Source organism: Terrapene carolina, unplaced genomic scaffold, assembly GCF_002925995.2.
Source record: "Terrapene carolina triunguis isolate 2854851 unplaced genomic scaffold, T_m_triunguis-2.0 Scaffold175, whole genome shotgun sequence".
NCBI classification, from domain to species: Eukaryota; Metazoa; Chordata; order Testudines; family Emydidae; genus Terrapene; species Terrapene triunguis.
The window spans coordinates 3,085,521-3,104,115 of record NW_020664526.1 but is presented as its reverse complement, the minus strand read 5'-3'; the positions used below and the strand labels follow the sequence as shown (position 1 = coordinate 3,104,115).

At 39.1% G+C, this 18,595-nt stretch overlaps 1 protein-coding gene across 1 annotated transcript in view; it reads right to left on the bottom strand.

Annotated features, from left to right (window-relative positions):
- The window catches only part of LOC112107638 (RNA-binding protein 44), a 28,072-nt gene extending 11,384 nt beyond the window's left edge, over window positions 1-16,688 (bottom strand). Inside the window, exons 1-8 of the mRNA XM_026654007.1 lie at window positions 15,144-16,688; window positions 14,953-15,011; window positions 14,323-14,499; window positions 12,060-12,246; window positions 11,944-11,969; window positions 6,594-6,684; window positions 6,112-6,211; window positions 3,152-3,286 (exon numbers count right to left, since the gene is read on the bottom strand). Coding sequence (XP_026509792.1) covers window positions 3,152-3,286; window positions 6,112-6,211; window positions 6,594-6,684; window positions 11,944-11,969; window positions 12,060-12,246; window positions 14,323-14,499; window positions 14,953-15,011; window positions 15,144-16,688 — 2,320 coding nt within the window. The remainder of the gene's footprint in view (window positions 1-3,151; window positions 3,287-6,111; window positions 6,212-6,593; window positions 6,685-11,943; window positions 11,970-12,059; window positions 12,247-14,322; window positions 14,500-14,952; window positions 15,012-15,143) is intronic.
- Window positions 16,689-18,595: the final 1,907 nt, after the last annotated feature.

Sequence of the window (18,595 nt, the reverse complement as noted above, 5' to 3'; positions counted from 1 at the left end):
TGTGCTATTCCTTATTCAATTCAATCTACAATAAGTTGTAAAAAAAAAGCAGAAAATATGTAAAAGGAAAACGGTATCGCTAAAAAAATCGAAGTGATTGAATGGAGAAAATGTGTTTCATGATTAGGGCCGTACCAAATTCATGGTCCATTTTGGTCAATTTCATGGTCATAGGATTTTAAAAATTGTAAGTTTCATGATTTCATCTATTTCAATATGAAATTTCAGTGTTGTAATTGTAGAGGTCCTGACCCAAGAAGGAGTTGTGGGAGTGTCACAAGGTTATTGTAGGGGAGGTTGCGGTACTGCTACCCTTAATTCTGCGCTGCTGCAGGTGGCGGCGCTGCCTGCAGAGCTGGGCGGCTGGAGAGCGGCGACTGCTGTCCGGGAGCTCAGCTCTGAAGGCAGAGCCGTCGCCAGCAGCAGTGCAGAAGTAAGATGGCATGGTATGGGATTGCCACGCTTACTTCTGCACTGCTGCCTGCAGAGCGGGGGCCCGCAGTCAGCAGCCGCCACTCTCCAGCTGCAGCTGCCCAGCTCTGAAGGCTGCAGCGCAGAAGTAAAGGTGGCAATACCACAACCCCCCTCCAAATCCCTTTTGTGTCAGGACCCCCAGTTTGAGAAACGCTGGTCTCCCCAGTGAAATCTGTAGAGTATAGAGTAAAAGCACACAAAAGACCAGATTTCATGGCAGGAGACCAGAGTTCATGGTCCATGACGTATTTTTCATGGTCGTGAATTTGGTAGAGCCCTATTCATGATACAAACAGGGAAAAGGGTGAAATTGCATTTGTTTTCAAATAGTTGCCTTAAAACACTACATAGAAATATACATATTTAAAATTTTGTAAAGGAGAGCATGAAGACCAGAAACATTTTTTCATTTACTTCTACAAAATCTGGTAAATTGATTCTAAAAACAGAGTACAGGTTTTAATTTGAAATTGTATTTGTCTAACCAATTTTCTTAATTCTAACCAATAGGTTCCTTTCCAAGACTCAAAGTCAGAGTTAGTCACAAATTGGGATTCTAGTGATCCCCCCTTGCGCAGGAAAAGCTTACAGCTCTGACGGCGTAACGTCTTTCTAGAGGAGGAGCTTGTATCAAACACTGTCCAGGTATGCAATTCAGGTCCTCAAAGTTTCGATGTGCTTCAGCAACTATGCATAAAGTGTAGCTAGATGTTCCAATGGTGTCAAAATGCAGCTTTGAGACCCATACTTTTAAATCAGAGTGTCTCAATCTTTTTTTGAGTCACAACATTCTGCGATCCACTGAACATGCATAGGACTGGGCCACTGAACATTTTTAGGGTTTGGAGGGTTTTTGTGAGTGTTATCGATTTAAAAAATGGGTCCTGGGAGCTGGTGTCATTAATGGGGTGAGATGAAAAGCTTAGGCTGCTGATGGAATTTTGTGGCTTGTGAGACAGCTGTTGCTGCTGAGTGACAGGTGTGGGAGAGACTGGTGCTCTACAGTAGAATGGGGAAGGACACTCCTTCCACCTTCCCAGCACTCACCTGCACAACACTCATATTCTGGGCAGCGCCACATCAAGTGATGTCAGTTCTAGAGTCCTTTAAAGTGCTGATGGTCCTACCCTGGAGCAGAGCCCCATGTGGGTAGCTATGAGGGTGGAGGACAAGAAGGGGAAGGGTGGCAGCAGCTATTGGGGGCAGGAGCAAGCTGATCCTTTCCTCCTCCAGCTACCACTCGGTCTCAGGAACCCAGAGATCATTGTTGGTTTCAGCTAACAGGGCACAGTCCACTAGGTGCCCCTCTGCAAACCACTTCTGGCATACACTGAAATGGCTGGGCAGTGATGTCAGTAAGATGCAGGTCTTGACATTCAACTGGAACCTGCCACTCAGGAACACTTGAAGCTGAAACTTTCAAGGTCTTCCAGGCTGGCTTCTCACTAGATTTATAAGAAGATGCTAAGAAGCCAAGAGAGACTTTACATACTTTCTTCAGCACCTAATTGCTCAAAGTCAGAAATCACACAAGCAGAGAATGCACAGGCCTTTCCAAAGGAAAGAACATACTAAGGGCACTGATGCAGGTGACATTGATGCAGGGACTCCAATTTGAGCTGTAAAAAATATGCTAAGCATCAAATAGGGAACACTAAGTTTGACGTGCTATTAAAATATATTTTCTGTAAGAATAAAGTAGTGGAGAGGCAACAATATGGAGCTATAGAGCAAGAAAGTTGGTTGCAGTGACTCGGGGAGTTCTTCACTGACCACAATCAGAAAGGTACTACTGGTTGGAACACTAAAGGGTTCCCACATTCCATTGCGTGAGGGGTGTAACCATAGGTGCCGACTGGAGTGCCCACAGAAAAAAAATAGTGGGTACTTAGCACCCGCTGGCAGCCAAGCTCCCACCTTGCTACCGGTGGCCCCGCTGATCAACTCCTCCCCTCCCTCCCAGCACCTCCTGCCTGTCACGATCAGCTGTTCCACAGCGTGCAGGAGGCCCTGGGAGGAGGGGGAGGAGCGGGGACATGGCATGCTCAGGGGAGGGGGTGGAAAGAGGCAGGGAAGAGGCGGGACGGAGCGGGAAGAGGTGGGATGGGGGCTTGGGGGCAGGAGTGGAGATAGGCGGGGACTGGGGCGGAGCAGGGGTGGGAAGAGGTGAGGTGGGGACTTGGAGGAAGTGGTGGAGTGCAGGCAGGGCCTGGGGCAAAGGTGGGGGGGGGGTCGGGCACCCCCCAAGGAAAGAGGAAGACAGCACCTATGGGTATAACATGCCTCCCCTCCTCTTATGGAACCAACAAGCTTTATATCACACTTAATTTGAGTCGTTCCAACCATGCCCCCATACAGGGGCACAATCTCAAGAGTGTGAATCTGTCCTAATTATCTCTGGAGAAGTCAGTATTAGAAAAAATTAAAGAGGAATATTTCCAGGTTTGTGTTTGATGACATACACATTTGAAAATCTTGACCAAAGTGGTAAATTTTACACAAAAGCTAGAAGCAATTCTTTATAGGAAACTCATCGCAAACAAGGAAAGAGAATAGTACTAAAAAAATATGAAAAAGTAGCACTTGAAAATCCAGCTGATCCTTCAGAGGACAAGCAATGTTCAATAAAGCAACACTAATGCCATTCTTACCTAAACCAATAGAGTGCTCAACTCACCTCTTGTACTAATGACCTTCTCTAGCTTTTCTTGTTCTTTTTCATTCCCTAGAAGTGTTACTGAAAAATCAGTCACTGTAAAGTTCTCTTTAGCATCAAACCAGTCTTCATTTATTTCTTGATTTTTTCTGCAGTCTGCAACACAGTTAAAGCAAACTTAGGGCAGGTCTACACTTACTTCCTGGTCCGGCCGTAAGCAATCGATCTTCTGGGATCGATTTATCGCGTCTTGTCTAGAGGCGATAAATCGATCCCGGAAGTGCTCGCCGTCGACGCCGGTACTCCAGCTCGGCGAGATGAGTATGCAGCATCGACGGGGGAGCCTGCCTGCCGCGTCTGGACCCACGGTAAGTTTGAACTAAGGTACTTCGAATTCAGCTACGTTATTAACGTAGCTGAATTTGCGTACCTTAGTTCGAAGTGGGGGGTTAGTGTGGACCAGGCCTTAGTTTCATATACAGATGCTCCCCGGGTTATGCAAACCCGACTTACACAAACCCGCACTTACAGAAAAGGTTCCGTAAACATTTTTTTTTTGCGCGCGTGTAATTGTCGGGTATACGTTCCCGACTTATGCAAAATTAAACTTACGCAAGGCGTTCAGGAACGGAACGCTTGCGTAAGTCGGGGAACGTCTGTACTAAAATTCAAGCAATGATATTGAGAAGGCAGAGTTGCCTGCAGAAATGAGCACAAGGCTGAGAATTAGGATGCCCTGAGCACTAATCCTGACTCTGCCACTGACTCGTATGGTCTCAGGCAAGTGATTTCACCTTTCTGATTCAGTTTCATCTGTAAGATAGAGAAAATTTTTTGTGTAACATACACATCATGTTAGTTCCTTTTTCAAAATAAAGGAAGATATTAAAAATATTGGTTATGTTTAGGGCTGTCAAGTGATTAAAAAAATAATCATGATTAATCACACCATTAAACAATAATAGAGTACCATTTATTTAAATATTTTTGGATGTTTTCCACTTTTTCAAATATATTGATTTCAATTACAACACAGAATACGAAGTGTACACTGCCTACTTTATATTATTTTTATTACAACTATTTGCACTGTAAAAATGATAAACAAAACAAACAGTATTTTTCAGCACCTATGGTTACACCCCTCATGCATCTCATACAAGTACCGCACTGCAATCTCTTTATTGTGAAAGTGCAACTTACAAACATAGTTTTTTGTTACATAACTGCAGTCAAAAACAAAACAATGCAAAACTTAGCAGCCTACAAGTCCACTCATCCTACTTCTTGTTCAGCCAATTGCTAAGACAAACAAGTTTGTTTACATTTAAGGGAGATAATGCTGCCCGCTTCTTATTTACACTGTCACCTGAAAGTGAGAACAGATGTTTGCATGGCACTTTTGTAGCTGGCATTGCAAAGTATTTATGTGCCAGATATGCTAAACATTGGTATGCCCCTTCATGCTTTGGCCACCATTCCAGAGGACATGCTTTCATGCTGATGATGCTCATTAAAAAAATAATGCTTATTTAATTAAGCTTATGACTGAACTCTTTGGGGGAGAATTGTATGTCTCCTACCCTGTGTTTTTCCTGCATTCTGCCATATATTTCATGTTATAGCAGTCTCGGATGATGACTCAGCACATGTTGTTCATTTTAAGAACACTTTCACTGCAGATTTGACAAAATACAAAAAAGATACCAATGTGAGATTTCTAAAGATAGCTACAGCACTCGACCCAAGGTTTAAGAATCTGAAGTGCCTTCCAAAATCTGAGAGGGACGAGGTGTGGAGCATCCTTTCAGAAGTCTTAAAAGAGCAACACTCCAAGGCGGAAACTACAGAACCCGAACCACCAAAAAAGAAAATCAACCTTCTGCTGGTGGCATTTCACTATGATGATGAAAATGAACATGAGTCGGTCCGCACTGCTTTGGATTGTTATCGAGCACAACCCGTCATTAGCATGGACACATGCCCTCTGGAACGGTGGTTGAAGCATCAAGGGACATATAAAGCTTTAGAGCATCTGGCATGTAAGTATCTTGCGACACCAGCTACAATAGTGCCATGCGAACACCTGTTCTCACTTTCAGGTGACATTGTGAACAAGAAGCGGGCAGCATTATCTCCTGCAAATGTAAACAACCTTATTTGTCTGCGCGATTGGCTGAACAAGAAATAGGACTGAGTGAGCTTGTAGGCACTAAAGTTTTACATAGTTTTATTTTTGAATGCAGTTATTTTGGTACATAATTCTACATTTGTGAGTTCAACTTTCATGATAAAGAGATTGCACTACAGTACTTGTGTATTGAGTGAATTGAAAAATAGTATTTCTTTTATTTTTACAGTGCAAATATTTGTAACAAAAAATAAATAGAAAGTGAGCACTGTACATGTTGTATTCTGTGTTGTAATTAAAATCAATATATTTGAAAAAGTGGAAAACATCCAAAAATATTTATATAAATAGTATTCTATTATTGTTTAACAGCGTGATTACTCATGATTAATTTTTTTAATCACTTGAGAGCCCTAACTACAATCATTCTCCAGTACCTAGAGAAAATAATTTAATTGTAGTAATATACTGACAAGAACATTAACATGTAGGTAAAATACACGACTTTTCCCTGTCACCACTGACTCACGCTATACTTAAAGGGAATCATTCTTCTAAGGCCTCTACATAACATTATTCAAGATACTGTGGTTTGCAGCTACATAGAAAACATATTTGTGCATGTTTCCATTTCTTTGTTACATTACCCACAGATTGTATATCTGAAACTGCAGTGTGTAGTTGATTTAACATTAAATGACCCCTTAGAGAAAGGGCAGTAGAGTATCAATATGGATATTTTATTCAGAGGTTTTGGGTTTTTGCAAATTCATAATACAAATAACAAATACATTGTGCTGTTCCTACTGAACTTTACTGTCAAATCTTGAATTAGATACATCTAACTTACCCCTTTCTATATCTTGAGCCTCATACTTTATTTCAAAGTTCTTGTAGGAAGGATATTGCTTATGCTGCCTGTTGTCAGTTACACACATTTGAGGAGTGACCTATAAATAGGCTTGCATTAATTACTTGTTGAGTAACAATACTTTTTTTTGCTTAAAATGCATAATTTAATATTTTTCCAAGTTTCACACTATAGATGTGCTAATTAGCTATAGAAAAACTTTTGCCCACTAATCTTAGTTCAAGATCTCAATCATTTTACATTTCGAAAGCAGTATTATAATCCCTTGGTAATATCAGTTGCATTGCATCCCATTGCTAGCACTGAGATATATGCTAAGAAATGCCAATACTTGGATGCAGTGTAAAGATCAAAATTATATTTTTATATACTGTTCTAAAAATATGTCTGCATAAAGAATAGGATTTAAAAAGATTATTAGCTTATAAGAAGGTTCCAAAGTAAATGTTCAGGAAACTCACTAAAGGTGGTGTTCTTTTCAGGCTGGAGGAAATTTCTCTCTCTTGATGTTTTGACATTTCCAAGCCTGATTTTTCTGCCGCAGAACTAGAACTAAAAAATAACATGCAACTTTTGAAAATACAGTAACTCCTCACTTAACATTGTAGTTATGTTCCTGAAAAATGCAACTTTAAGTGAAACAATGTTAAACGAATCCAATTTTCCCATAAGATTGAATGTAAATGCGGGGGTTAGGGTCTAAGGAAATGTTGGGGGGGCAAAAGGCATTATATATTGTACAGTATGTACTGTGGTTGGGAAGTGTCCCTGGCTTACCCCACACAGGCACAGCCCGCTGCAGGTAAGGATGCTAGGAAGCACCTTCGCAGCAGCAGTGGCAGCTTCCCCGGAGAAGAACAGGTGCAGACTTTGCTGGGGGATGCTCCAGGTCTGCCTCTTCCCGTCCCCACTCCAAGCCCGCCTCTTCCCGTCCCCACTCCAGGCCCACCTCTTCCCGTCCCCACTCCAGGCCCACCTCTTCCCGTCCCCAGTCCACCTCCTCTCTGGAGCATGCCACGTCCCCGCACCTTCCCCTCCCCCAAGTCCTAAGGGCCGTCAAACAGCTGTTTGGCGACACTTAGGACTTTCTGGGAAGGAGGGAGGGGGAGGAGTGGAGAGGCAGCGCTTCCCTGCTCCTCCCCTTCCCTCCCAGAAAGTCTTAAGTGCCACCAAACAGCTGTTTGGCCGTGGGGAGAAGCGCTGGGAGGGAGGGGGAAGAGGCGGAGAAGAGGAACTTGTGCAATGGTCCCTTGTAAAGTCGCTGCTCTTGCACAGAATCTTACAAGCAGTGTACAGAGCAGGCAGCCAAATGACGTTATAAGGGAGCATTGCACAACTTTAAACGAGCATGTTCCCTAATTGAGCAGCGATGTAACTTTGAAACAACGTTAAGCAGGAAGACGTTAAGTGAGGAGTTACTGTAGATTATAAATTTTAATATAGTCTCCTGTTATTCAGTGTAATTTTCAAAATGGATGGTCTCTACCAACTTTATTTTTCTTAGTCTATTGAAGATGAGGAAAAATTAATATATAAACATCAACATATCCAGTGTAAAAGATACTAAAGTTTAATAAGGGGGAGGGATAGCTCAGTGGTTTGAGCATTGGCCTGCTAAACCCAGGGTTGTGAGTTCAATCCTTGAGGGGGCCATTTGGGGATTGAGTTGGGGATTGATCCTGCTTTGAGCAGGGGGTTGGACTAGATGATCTCCTGAGGTCCCTTCCAACCCTGATATTCTATGATTCTATTTTAATAGCAATTTTATAGAGACAACAATTGTACATTTGAAGATTCTATAAACATACTAGATATTAACAGAGAAAGAAAAAAAAGTACAGTTTGTCCCTATTGCTAGGAATATTTTATCATCTAGAAAAACAATTGTTTGGAAGTTAAAATTAATTATTTGGTAATGCGATACATACTAAAAGAAAAATATCAATTCCAGGAAACATTTTAGAGACCTTTTCAGTCATCCACTGTAATACTACCTTACTGTCTCTTACCTACTTTTATGAATAGAATCACTATCCCTCTTATGCAAATATTTTGTATACATTTTGATGTAACCAGCAATTCTTTAAATTGCTTATTTCTGTAGCTATATTTTTCATTTTAAGAGTATATTTCATGTTACTCAGTCTGACTACATTTAACATGATTAAGAGAAAGTTTAAAAGTAGCTATGAGATATAATTCTTTCTCACAAGACAAATAATTTTGCAATTACACAGTAATACTGGAAGTTTTATTTGTCTTTTCCCTTTGTCCTACTTATATAAGGTCATAATATGGCAATCATTTATTATTCTGGCATTCTTTTATGATACAGTATTTAAACATACATGTTTTTAAAATACTGACAAAAGAAAACTGGAAAATTATCCACATTGTCATAATATTTGTTTAAAGATAGAATTCTGATAAGCTGCACTATTGCAGATTTGTGTGTTATCCATTAGCCATAAAACAAACTACAGCCAGTTCCATTACATCACACCATATTCCAATAGCTTCTGAGTGACGTAATATGACACTGCTTGTGTAACAAAATGGTAATACAGAAACATTTGCTGGTTCCATGTTAGAGACAGCGCGAATAAAATTACTCTTAATTTAATGGGCTCATTTTAACCGAATGTTAGTCAGGAATCTTTAATGATACTTACAGGGCAACTGTCAGACTCTATACTTTTAGATCTATTGTACCACCTTTGTGTTGGCCAGCGGCGGCTCCAGGCACCAGCGCTCCAAGTGTGTGCCTGGGGCGGCAAGCCGCAGGCGGTGCCCTGCCAGTCCCTGCGAGGGCGGCAGTCAGGCTGCCTTCGGCGGCTTGACTGCCGGAAGTTCGCCGGTCCCGCGGATTCGGCGGGCGGGTAGGCCGAATCCGCGGGACCGGGGACCTCCCGCAGGCAAGCCGCCGAAGGCAGCCTGCCTGCTGTGCTTGGGGCGGCAAAAAAGCTAGAGCCGCCCCTGGTGTTGGCTTGTAGCTATGACAAGAACATCATATATGTAACACTAGCCCTTTGCTTCCAGAGAGACAGGAAATGTAAGTGCAGTTCCTGGAGCTGCTTGTTCGTGGGGTCTGTTCAGATGAAAAACGGAATGTTTTCATCTTCACTGAAGTACTGAAATATTTTTCATAATTTTTCATTAGTTTCTGACAATTTTTGTTGTTGCTGATTTCTTTTAATAATTTTAAATAAACTTGAAACTGGTCTGTTGAACTTTATCTGTTGTAGTCAGGCAATTATTGGCGACATCTCCTTTGAAAACTATTTACACAAAAATTAGTGGAGAGGTCAATCTTGAGTATATCTAATACAGTGGATTTTCTGAAAATACATATTTAGACTCTGTTGCTGTTATTCTTTATAAATGAAAGTTTATCTTTCAACAGCGGCTGAAGAATAATCTCCTTCATTTTGAAAGAAATTCTTTCTGAATTTTTCTGGTCAGCTTCTCCCATTATTCTCAAATCTCTTTCCCCTTGAGAGGCCAGCCTTATTTCATCCTGTTTATCAAGCCACCTCCCTCACCACAAACTAACAGTAAGGAAGAAGGCAGTAGTTGTGAAGGTGGTGTGCACAAGGGAAGGCTGTAGGAGTAGTTTGGTAAACCACGTACTAGAAGGCTGACATGCGTAGGGGGGATAATTAATGCTGTGGTATGTGGACTATGGTATACGGCAGTTGTGGAAATGATATGGTATGTGACTATGTGTGAGGGAATAAAAGCTATGCACTGTTAGGTGGCTTAACTTCACTTCCCTGCTTACATAGTTTTGTGTACCTGAGGGATGTATGTTTTTGCTACTTGTTACTAGGGCTGTCAATTAATCACAGTTAACTCATGCAATTAACTCAAAAAAATTAATTGCAATTTAAAAAAGCAATAGAATACCAATTAAGCAATAAAATACCAATTAAAATATATTAAATATTTTGGATGCTTTTCTATATTTTCAAATATATTGATTTCTTTATATTTATTTCTTTATATTTATTTTTGATTACAAATATTTGCACTGTAAAAAACAAAAGAAATAGTATTTTTCAATTCACCTAATACAAGTACTGTTGTGCAATCTCTTTATCATGAAAGTTGAACTTACAAATGTAGAATTATGTACAAAAGAAACCTTCATTCAAAAATAAAACAATGTAAAACTTTAGAGCCTACTAGCCCACTCAGTCCTACTTCTTGTTCAGCCAGTAGCTCAGATAAACAAGTTTGTTTATATTTGCAGAAGATAATGCTGCCTGCTTCTTGTTTACAATGTCACTTGAAAGTGAGAACAGGTGTTTGCATGGCACTGTTGTAGCCGGTGTCGCAAGATATTTACATGCCAGATGCGCTAAAGATTCATATGTCCCTTGATGCTTCAACCACCATTCCAGAGGACATGTGTTCATGCTGACAGCGGGTTCTGCTTGTTAACGATTCAAAGCAGTGCGGATCAACACATGTTCCTTTTCATCATCTGAGTCAGATGCCACCAGCAGAAGGTTGATTTTCTTTCTGGTTGTTTGGATTCTATACTTTCCGCATCAGTCTTGCTCTTTTAAAATTTCTGAAAGCATGATCCACACCTCATCCCTCTCAGATTTTGGAAAGCACTTCAGATTCTTAAATCTTGGATCAAGCTGTAGCTATCTTAAAAGTTTCACATTGGTATCTTCTTTACATTTTGTCAAATTTGCAGTGAAAGTGTTCTTAAAATGAACAACATGTGCTGGGTTATCATCCGAGACTGCTATAACATGAAATATATGGCAGAATGCGGGTAAAACAGCAGGGGACATACAATTCTCCCCCAGGAGTTCAGTCACAAATTTAATTAATGCATTTTTTTTTAACGAGCATTATCAGCATGGAAATATGTCCTATGGAACAATGGCTGAAGCATGAAAAGGTATATGAATCTTCAGCGCATTTGGCACGTAAATATCTTGCAATGCCGGCTACAACAGTGCCATGCAAATGTCTGTTCTCACTTTCAGGTGATATTGTAATTAAGAAGTGGGCAGCATTATCTCCTGTAAATGTAAGCAAACTTGTTTCTCTTTGCAATTGGCTAAACAAGAAGTAGGACTGAGTGGACTTATAGGCTCTAAAGTTTTACATTGGTTTCTTTTTGAGTGCGTTTTGTATTCTGTGTTGTAATTGAAATCAATACATTTGAAAATATAGAAAAGATCCAAAAATATTTTAAAAAATTTAAATTCTATTATTGTTTAACAGCGCGATTAATCGCAATTAATTCTTTTAATCACATGATTAATTGCGATTAATTTTTTTAATCACTTGACAGCCTTACTTGTTACCCATTAGCGCTGCAGACAACGCATCTATGGAACAGTGAACTGGACTCCTTTCAGACTTGCACATTGACAACAGAACTGTCAACTATGTGCTGAATGCAAAAATCTTTATTACTGGTGAATATATGCAAGCCAGAAATAACGCAGCTTGAATTTAAGATCCCAGATAGAAATTGAATGTTGAATGGTAGGGAAAATACACCTTTTTATCTGTAAATTGAGAAAATCTGAACTGAAGGTCATGAGGATACAAACATAGAACTCTACAATACCATTTGCATACAATTACTTTGCAGAGTAAAACTTCACTCTTAAATAAAATCTCACTGCCAAAAGTGCCAACCTGCTTTTTCAGCTAAACGGAGTTGAAGTAACAAGTGAAGTTCTTACACAAAAAACCAAAAATACTCACACTATTTATTTTGCGCTCACTTCTGGTCTATACCTTAATCTGAATAGATAAATAAAAATTGTAATTACTTACTTATACAGAAGGTCGTCTTTCACTAACTGTCAAGAAAAAAAAAGAATTCCGTTGTTTTTATTTAAAAACATTCCAACTTAAAGCCAAAGAGTAACTTAAAAAAAACCCTACTGTACCTTTGAAGGAACATAAGAAGAAAAGATCGAGAGCAATTTTGACTCTACTGATAATGGGGGCAGTGAATCCAATGGTATACCCATGACTAATTTTTCTCTCATGCTTTCATACCTAGCCTTCAGTTCTTCAAAAACAGACAACAAAGATGACCCTAGTTCAGTCTTGGAAATGTCACTTTTAAAATTCCTGAAAAAATATAAAAAAGCACTTCAAATACCTAATAGGACATTCCTGTTATATTATTGCTTCAAGAATTATCAAAAATATTTTATGGTGCCTCAAGATTTTTCATGTCCCTGCACCTCCCCCACCACATACGAAGAAATCTATTATTTCGAATAAATGTTAGCTTAAACCATCTTGGTCTTTTGTGATCTCTAATGCAGTTTTATGTGTGGACTTTCCTTTTTACAAGAATTTCTTTTTTTCGATATAGATTCTTGCATCGAAGTGTTATGGGACCCTTTGAAAGAATGCTTATTTGTAATTATTTAAAAGTCTTAATAAAAATAAATTTAAAAAATACAATAGGATAATTTGTTTCCTATTTGTAAATTTGTCTTTTCATTAATACTCACCAATCCAGAGTTATTTCTGCGTAAGATCCACCCTTGGGATCAACTGGAGACAGCTGAGTCTAATTTGTTTCCCCAGGGCACAGTAAGTGTATTAAAAGGCAGATTGAACTATACCTCCCTCAAAGATAACAAATGGATCTTAAATCACTTTAAACAATCCCAAAGAATTCCTCCAGACTGGTGGGCATTTAGTTTAAGAGAATACAAATTGAAGATAAAACTGAACATTGTTCTATTTTCTTTCATGGTCTATCGACCTGGAGTCTGAAGTGGTTTTGGATGCAACTTCCTAAGATTTTTTTTTTCTAAGCAAACTAAAAAATCATATTCCATCATGCAGAATCATACTGACCTCCACATGGGTCATCAACAGGATGGGGGGCTCTAAATCCACTGCACAGAACTCTAATCATTTGAGCTTACAAAGTAACTAGTAGGAACAAGCTGTTACCCTTTATGTAGACAAACCAGCAAGGGAGGATGAAACGCAAACTTTGCCAATGGGTTGCAAAACTATTTGCTAGCACAAGAAGACTGTGAGGCTCAGGAATCATGGGTTCAATTCCAAGTTCTGAAGAGGAAGTGTGATTTAGTGGTTATAAACTCTTTTGTCCCTGTCCCAGCCTCAGCCCCAGCCTGTCTGACCCTTTTACTCCTAACCATCCTCAGGATCCTATCCATGTTCCCTCTTTTCTTCTCCCCTACCCATCCCTCTCCACTGCTCAGTACGAATCTGCACCTATTCATTCTTCCAGCTCCTTTCTCCGTCTCACTCGGCTTCTATTTCCCCTGTGCCTCTCTGTTCCTACCCTAGCTCTCACCCTCGGGCATTTGCATCAGGCTGTTTCCTCCTCCTCTGTGCTGTCTGGGCACCAGCAGTGGTACAATGATAGCATAGGAGACTTCCTATTCTAAGTTCCAGGACCTGGCACTACGGTGTCCACACCAGCTCCTGGAAGGGAGCATGTTCAGTCACTCTGCAAAGACTTTCCAGTAACTTTGTTCTTGGAAACAAGTGAACCGAGTTAGCTGAAATTTTCAAAGTGCACGCACAGCCTGAGGCAAACACCTGCTATGGAAAATTTCAGGCTGAATGGTTAAAGTATGACAAAGTGATAAGCAACTGAAAACAGGCTCTAATAATGGAAAGTGTCAGGCAATCTCCACTATATGCATCACTACCTGTTCCACCTATAATAAAGCAGTCCTATTCAGCAACTAATGCCCTTCCAATAGTACTTAAACAAAACACAAAATATTACCGCAGGGACAAAAGTAAATAAAGAATTAGGCCAGTTATTACTAGCAATTTGAGCTCTGTGGCAAACACCACCATCTTCTGATTGGGTCAAAATACTCTGATATTTTGGCATTACACCCTAAGAATATGTCTTCAGCAGAACTGATTAACTGGTCCAGTTAGTGTATTTGAATAAATATTACAACTACATGTGTACAAGAATGGTAGTTAGCAGTGACTAATATTAATTATATTTGGAATATTTTAATTTCACAAGATACTATCAAATAAGTAACAGTTATTTGGTTGACGCTCAAATGGATTTTAGGAAAGCATTTGCTGTTGCTCTCTTTAGATTAACGAGCAGCTGGATTTCTTAAATTCTATCCTATTGAAGAATATTACATATCTGTTTTAGTCAAGAAAAATCAAATGAATGCATGCCTGTTAAAACATTCTCTTTCTTCCATAACAAGTCTGTAAATCTTCCAGCAGTGCTGATGACACATCCAATAGTGAGTTCTTAGAAGCTGCAATTCTGCTTTTATAGCTCTCTGCAGCAACATCCTACAACAGTTTGATGAATAATTCTTCTCAATTTCTTTGCTAAGATGCAACATCCTTTAAAAGGAAAAATATATTATTGAACTGATTAAGCGAGAGAATATTTCTTAATTTATTGTGAATGTATTATCTTGATATTTGTATAACTTTCAGAAGGTATTTCTGACTACATTTTAGAAGGAAAACTTGAAACTTAAAATCAGTTAATTCCTACTCTCCACTAGCCAAACAGGAAAAACAGTACTCCGCAGTATCAAGCATGGTGGCTTTCACGTTATATTGATCCCTAACTAAGAGGAGGAAATGGCACTACCACTCTAGTCATCTTTATGCAGAAAGTGCAGTCATAAAAATTAAATGAAGCTCTGTTAATCTTCAGAGCAAGCATTCTAAATAATATTTTCGTTGAATTCTTAATTTGCTTATTCAGAGAACCTGAAAACTATTAAGTAAATCCTACATTTATCACTGAGCATCCATAAATACAAATATTTACAATTTATGACATACCTGTCAGGATTTTCTTTTAAATCTCTGACACTCAACTTATTTTTCAACTCCAAAGGATCCTAGAAACAATAATCATTTAAAAGAAAATAATTATACAATCTGCATTTACTGACATTGAAAGAGTTACAAATATAATTATTTTGTTTTAAAAACTGAGTTTATTTTGAGTTGCTCAGTGAGCTCAAAATTACCTTAATTTGCGAATTCCATTCAGTTGTTGGGATTTCACTGTAGATACAATTTTCCCATGTCTCAGCAAGCCATGAGGCAATCTGCTCCATACTGCCACCTACACATGACAAATCTGTATTGCAGGCAATACTTCTACAGGTCTCACTCTGCCATTCTTCAGACTTGATTTTGTTCATCATTGTTAACTTTGTGTTGTTTGCTTTAGATACCACAGAAGCATTAGCACTAGTAGCTCTGCTTGTAGTGAAACAAGCCCTAAAATCAGAACTTGCATCAACAGTCTGGTTAACTGTAACTTTATTATTACTTGTAGCATTATTCAAGCATGTGAGGCACTTGATTTCTGAGTCAGGAAAATCTACTTGATGTCTGGTACTATTACCAGCATACTTATCTAGAACTTCCACACAAGACAAATGACCATCTTTCATTGGAATTCTGGGAAGTGCAAAAGAAAAATCTGGTTTCCTTTCAACAGTCTTCTGGCTGCAATCATGACAAACAGAATTAAATGCAGACAAAAATGATTCTTCACAACTACAAGAAATTGAATCGTCTGCATTTTTGCTAGAAATCTGTGTGGATGTCACAGAAGGTCTTTCCCGTGGTAATACACAAGTATTTCCATGCTTCTGCAACATGCTGTTAGTATCTTTCATTTTAAACCCTTTTTTTATAGCCATTTGTGATGACTGTGCAACATCACAAAAAGAAACAGCCTCCATCTTTTGTTGATTTTCTGAACTGCTCATGGAGAGTGATTTTTGATAAGCCCTTTCTCTATTCACAACAGTATCACTTTCAAAGGAATTTTCACCAAGTTTACTATGATATGTAGCTTCAGTTTGTTCCTCTTCATGATTTTCACATTTCAGGCCTTTGTAATCCATCAGTGATATGAAGTCCTGAGATGTTTTTGAGAATTCTGATATAGCTGCTTTATTATAAAACTCATCAACAGCACCATAATCCAAGGCAAAAGAACCATCACCTAATTTGCTAACAGGATTTTGCCCACCTTTGGCTCCATCACATATAACTTCATAAAGTGGCTCTACCAACTCCAGAGCTTCTGAATTTTGTGTCCTTGGAGTTTTAATTTGCGCAAAAGGCATATATGAGGTATTTTGACCAGAATAATCTTGCTCTTCAGCACTGTGATACTCTAGTTGTGAGTCTTCATCTACATCACTCTTGGGTTTGTCGTCACTCTCCTTGTAACTGAAATGTATATTGTTGCAGACCTTTCCCAACATACCAGCTTCACTTTTGTCTTCATACACTTTGGAAATCCTCTCTCTTATTTTATTGTAAGTTTCAAGTTCTGCATCTAGTGATGAACTGAAACAAGCTAAGCTTTCATCTGGAAACTTGAATTCTGAGACATTTATGGAACATGCCTGGCCTGAAACAGAGCAGTTGACGCCCTCTGCAAGTTCACCGAACAGAGTATCAACACAGTCAATTTCATCAGACTTTGCATAGGATGGCTCAGTGAAGACTCCTGTTTTACTCTTATCACTGATGTTTTCTCTTTGTTCCATGGTCCAAGTATCAGAGTTGTCACTAGAAGCAATCAGCTCAAACACAGTTTCCTCCAATTCTCTTTCACTATAAAATCTTGAAATCAACAGCTTGTTTTTATTTATTGGTTTCTCACCTGATTAAAAATAAGAAGAGAAGTTCAAAATGATCTATTCTGCACAAAAATGTCAATGTATAAAACATTTTGTCAGATAAAATAGAAGTGGTATCATGCTGTGATCAACTATGTTGTGATAAAAGTCAGGGTTGTATGGTGTGTTCTCTAAAAACAGAAAATCTCACTGAGAAGTCATCAGGTAAACCATGAAAAAACCCCAGAAAGATTTGCTATTCTTACTTATTTTAAGTATAATGAAAACACATTTTATCTAATATAATTCCAGGCATCCCCACAATCCAGTTAGATTTAACACTGCTCCTTCTCTTATCACTCAGGCAAAGAGGGCAAGGTAAACTTTCCATCTTCTCACACTTAAAACTTTTTAAGGTTCGGCTTGACAAAGCCCTGGCTGGAATGATTTAGTTGTGGTTGGTCCTGCTTTGAGCGGGGGGTTGGACTAGATGACCTCCTGAGGTCTCTTCCAACCCTGATATTTTATGATTCTATGAAATATTTATTTCTTAGCTGAACCACGAGTTCTTTTTTTACTGGTATACAGTGAGAAATTTACATCATACATTACTAAAGTCATGATAACATGCAAATAGTTTTGATACAGTATTGGAGTAACGTTGTGGCAGAGGAGACTTCTGATACCCCAGAAACCATTTTAAATGAGTAGTAGAACTTGTCTAAAAAAAGGCAGGTAGAAGTGAAGGAGTGGAGTCCTATGTCTCCCGAGAACAAGGAATCTTGCAAGTGCTGACAGAAAGCCACCTCCTCATTTCAAGGATGGACATGGTATAATGTCCTACCAGGAATATATCAACTTGGAATGGAACTGCAAACTGTGAGGGGAGGTGAGATAGGTAAGTGGGAATCCTGTAAAAAGTTAACTTCAAAGAAACAAAGTTACAAGTAATTTCTTGTTCCTTAAACATACAGTCATCAAAATATTCCCACTTATTATGACTCAAAAGATTGAAACACATCTCAAAATAAAACAATACAATAGGCTGGAGCCAAACAGCCAGAGACTTTGCTGAAAAGTGGTCAGAGATCAAGAGCATTGGCTGCATCACACCAAATTTCTCTTGGTACCACCTGTACATGGTGTTGTGGTGGGGGCAGTTTTACCTGGGAAGCTGGAATTTGCGGAAACCCAAAAATCTTCAGAGCTAAGGGAGAAATCTCACCTGTCTCTTGTTAGGAGCACAAGCCCAAAGAGAAGATATCCTGTAATTAGGGTGTTTTGCTTATTTATTTATTTATTTACAGTATGGTGAACAAAAGCAAGCTTCTTAGAACTTGATGAAAAACTCCTGCAGTAAAAGGATTAATCTCAACAGAGGCGAAAGCCACCCGACACTTCTTTTGAAGAAACAGTAAATAGTCCAGTGTGCTTGGAACAGAGCAAGATTGAAGTGGCTATACTGCTGTTTCTGGCTCAATAGGAAACCACTAAGTATAATTTTGTCTAACAGATAGATGGCTTATGACATTTATGACAAACTTGCTGAACGTCATCTGAGCTTTGGAAATCTATATTTACCTAGGTGTAAAGCTCCATATTGCTAGAAGGAATGAATCTGGATCTAGAAGACAGATTTGACCCTAACTTCTGAAACAAGCTCTGAAAGGGTGTCATAAGGAGGAGGGAGAAAACTTGTTCACCTTAGCCTCTAAGGATAGAATAAGAAGCAATGGGCTTAAACTGCAGCAAGGGAGGTTTAGGTTGGACATTAGGAAAAAGTTCCTAACTGTCAGTGTGGTTAAACACTGGAATAAACTGCCTAGGGAGGTTGT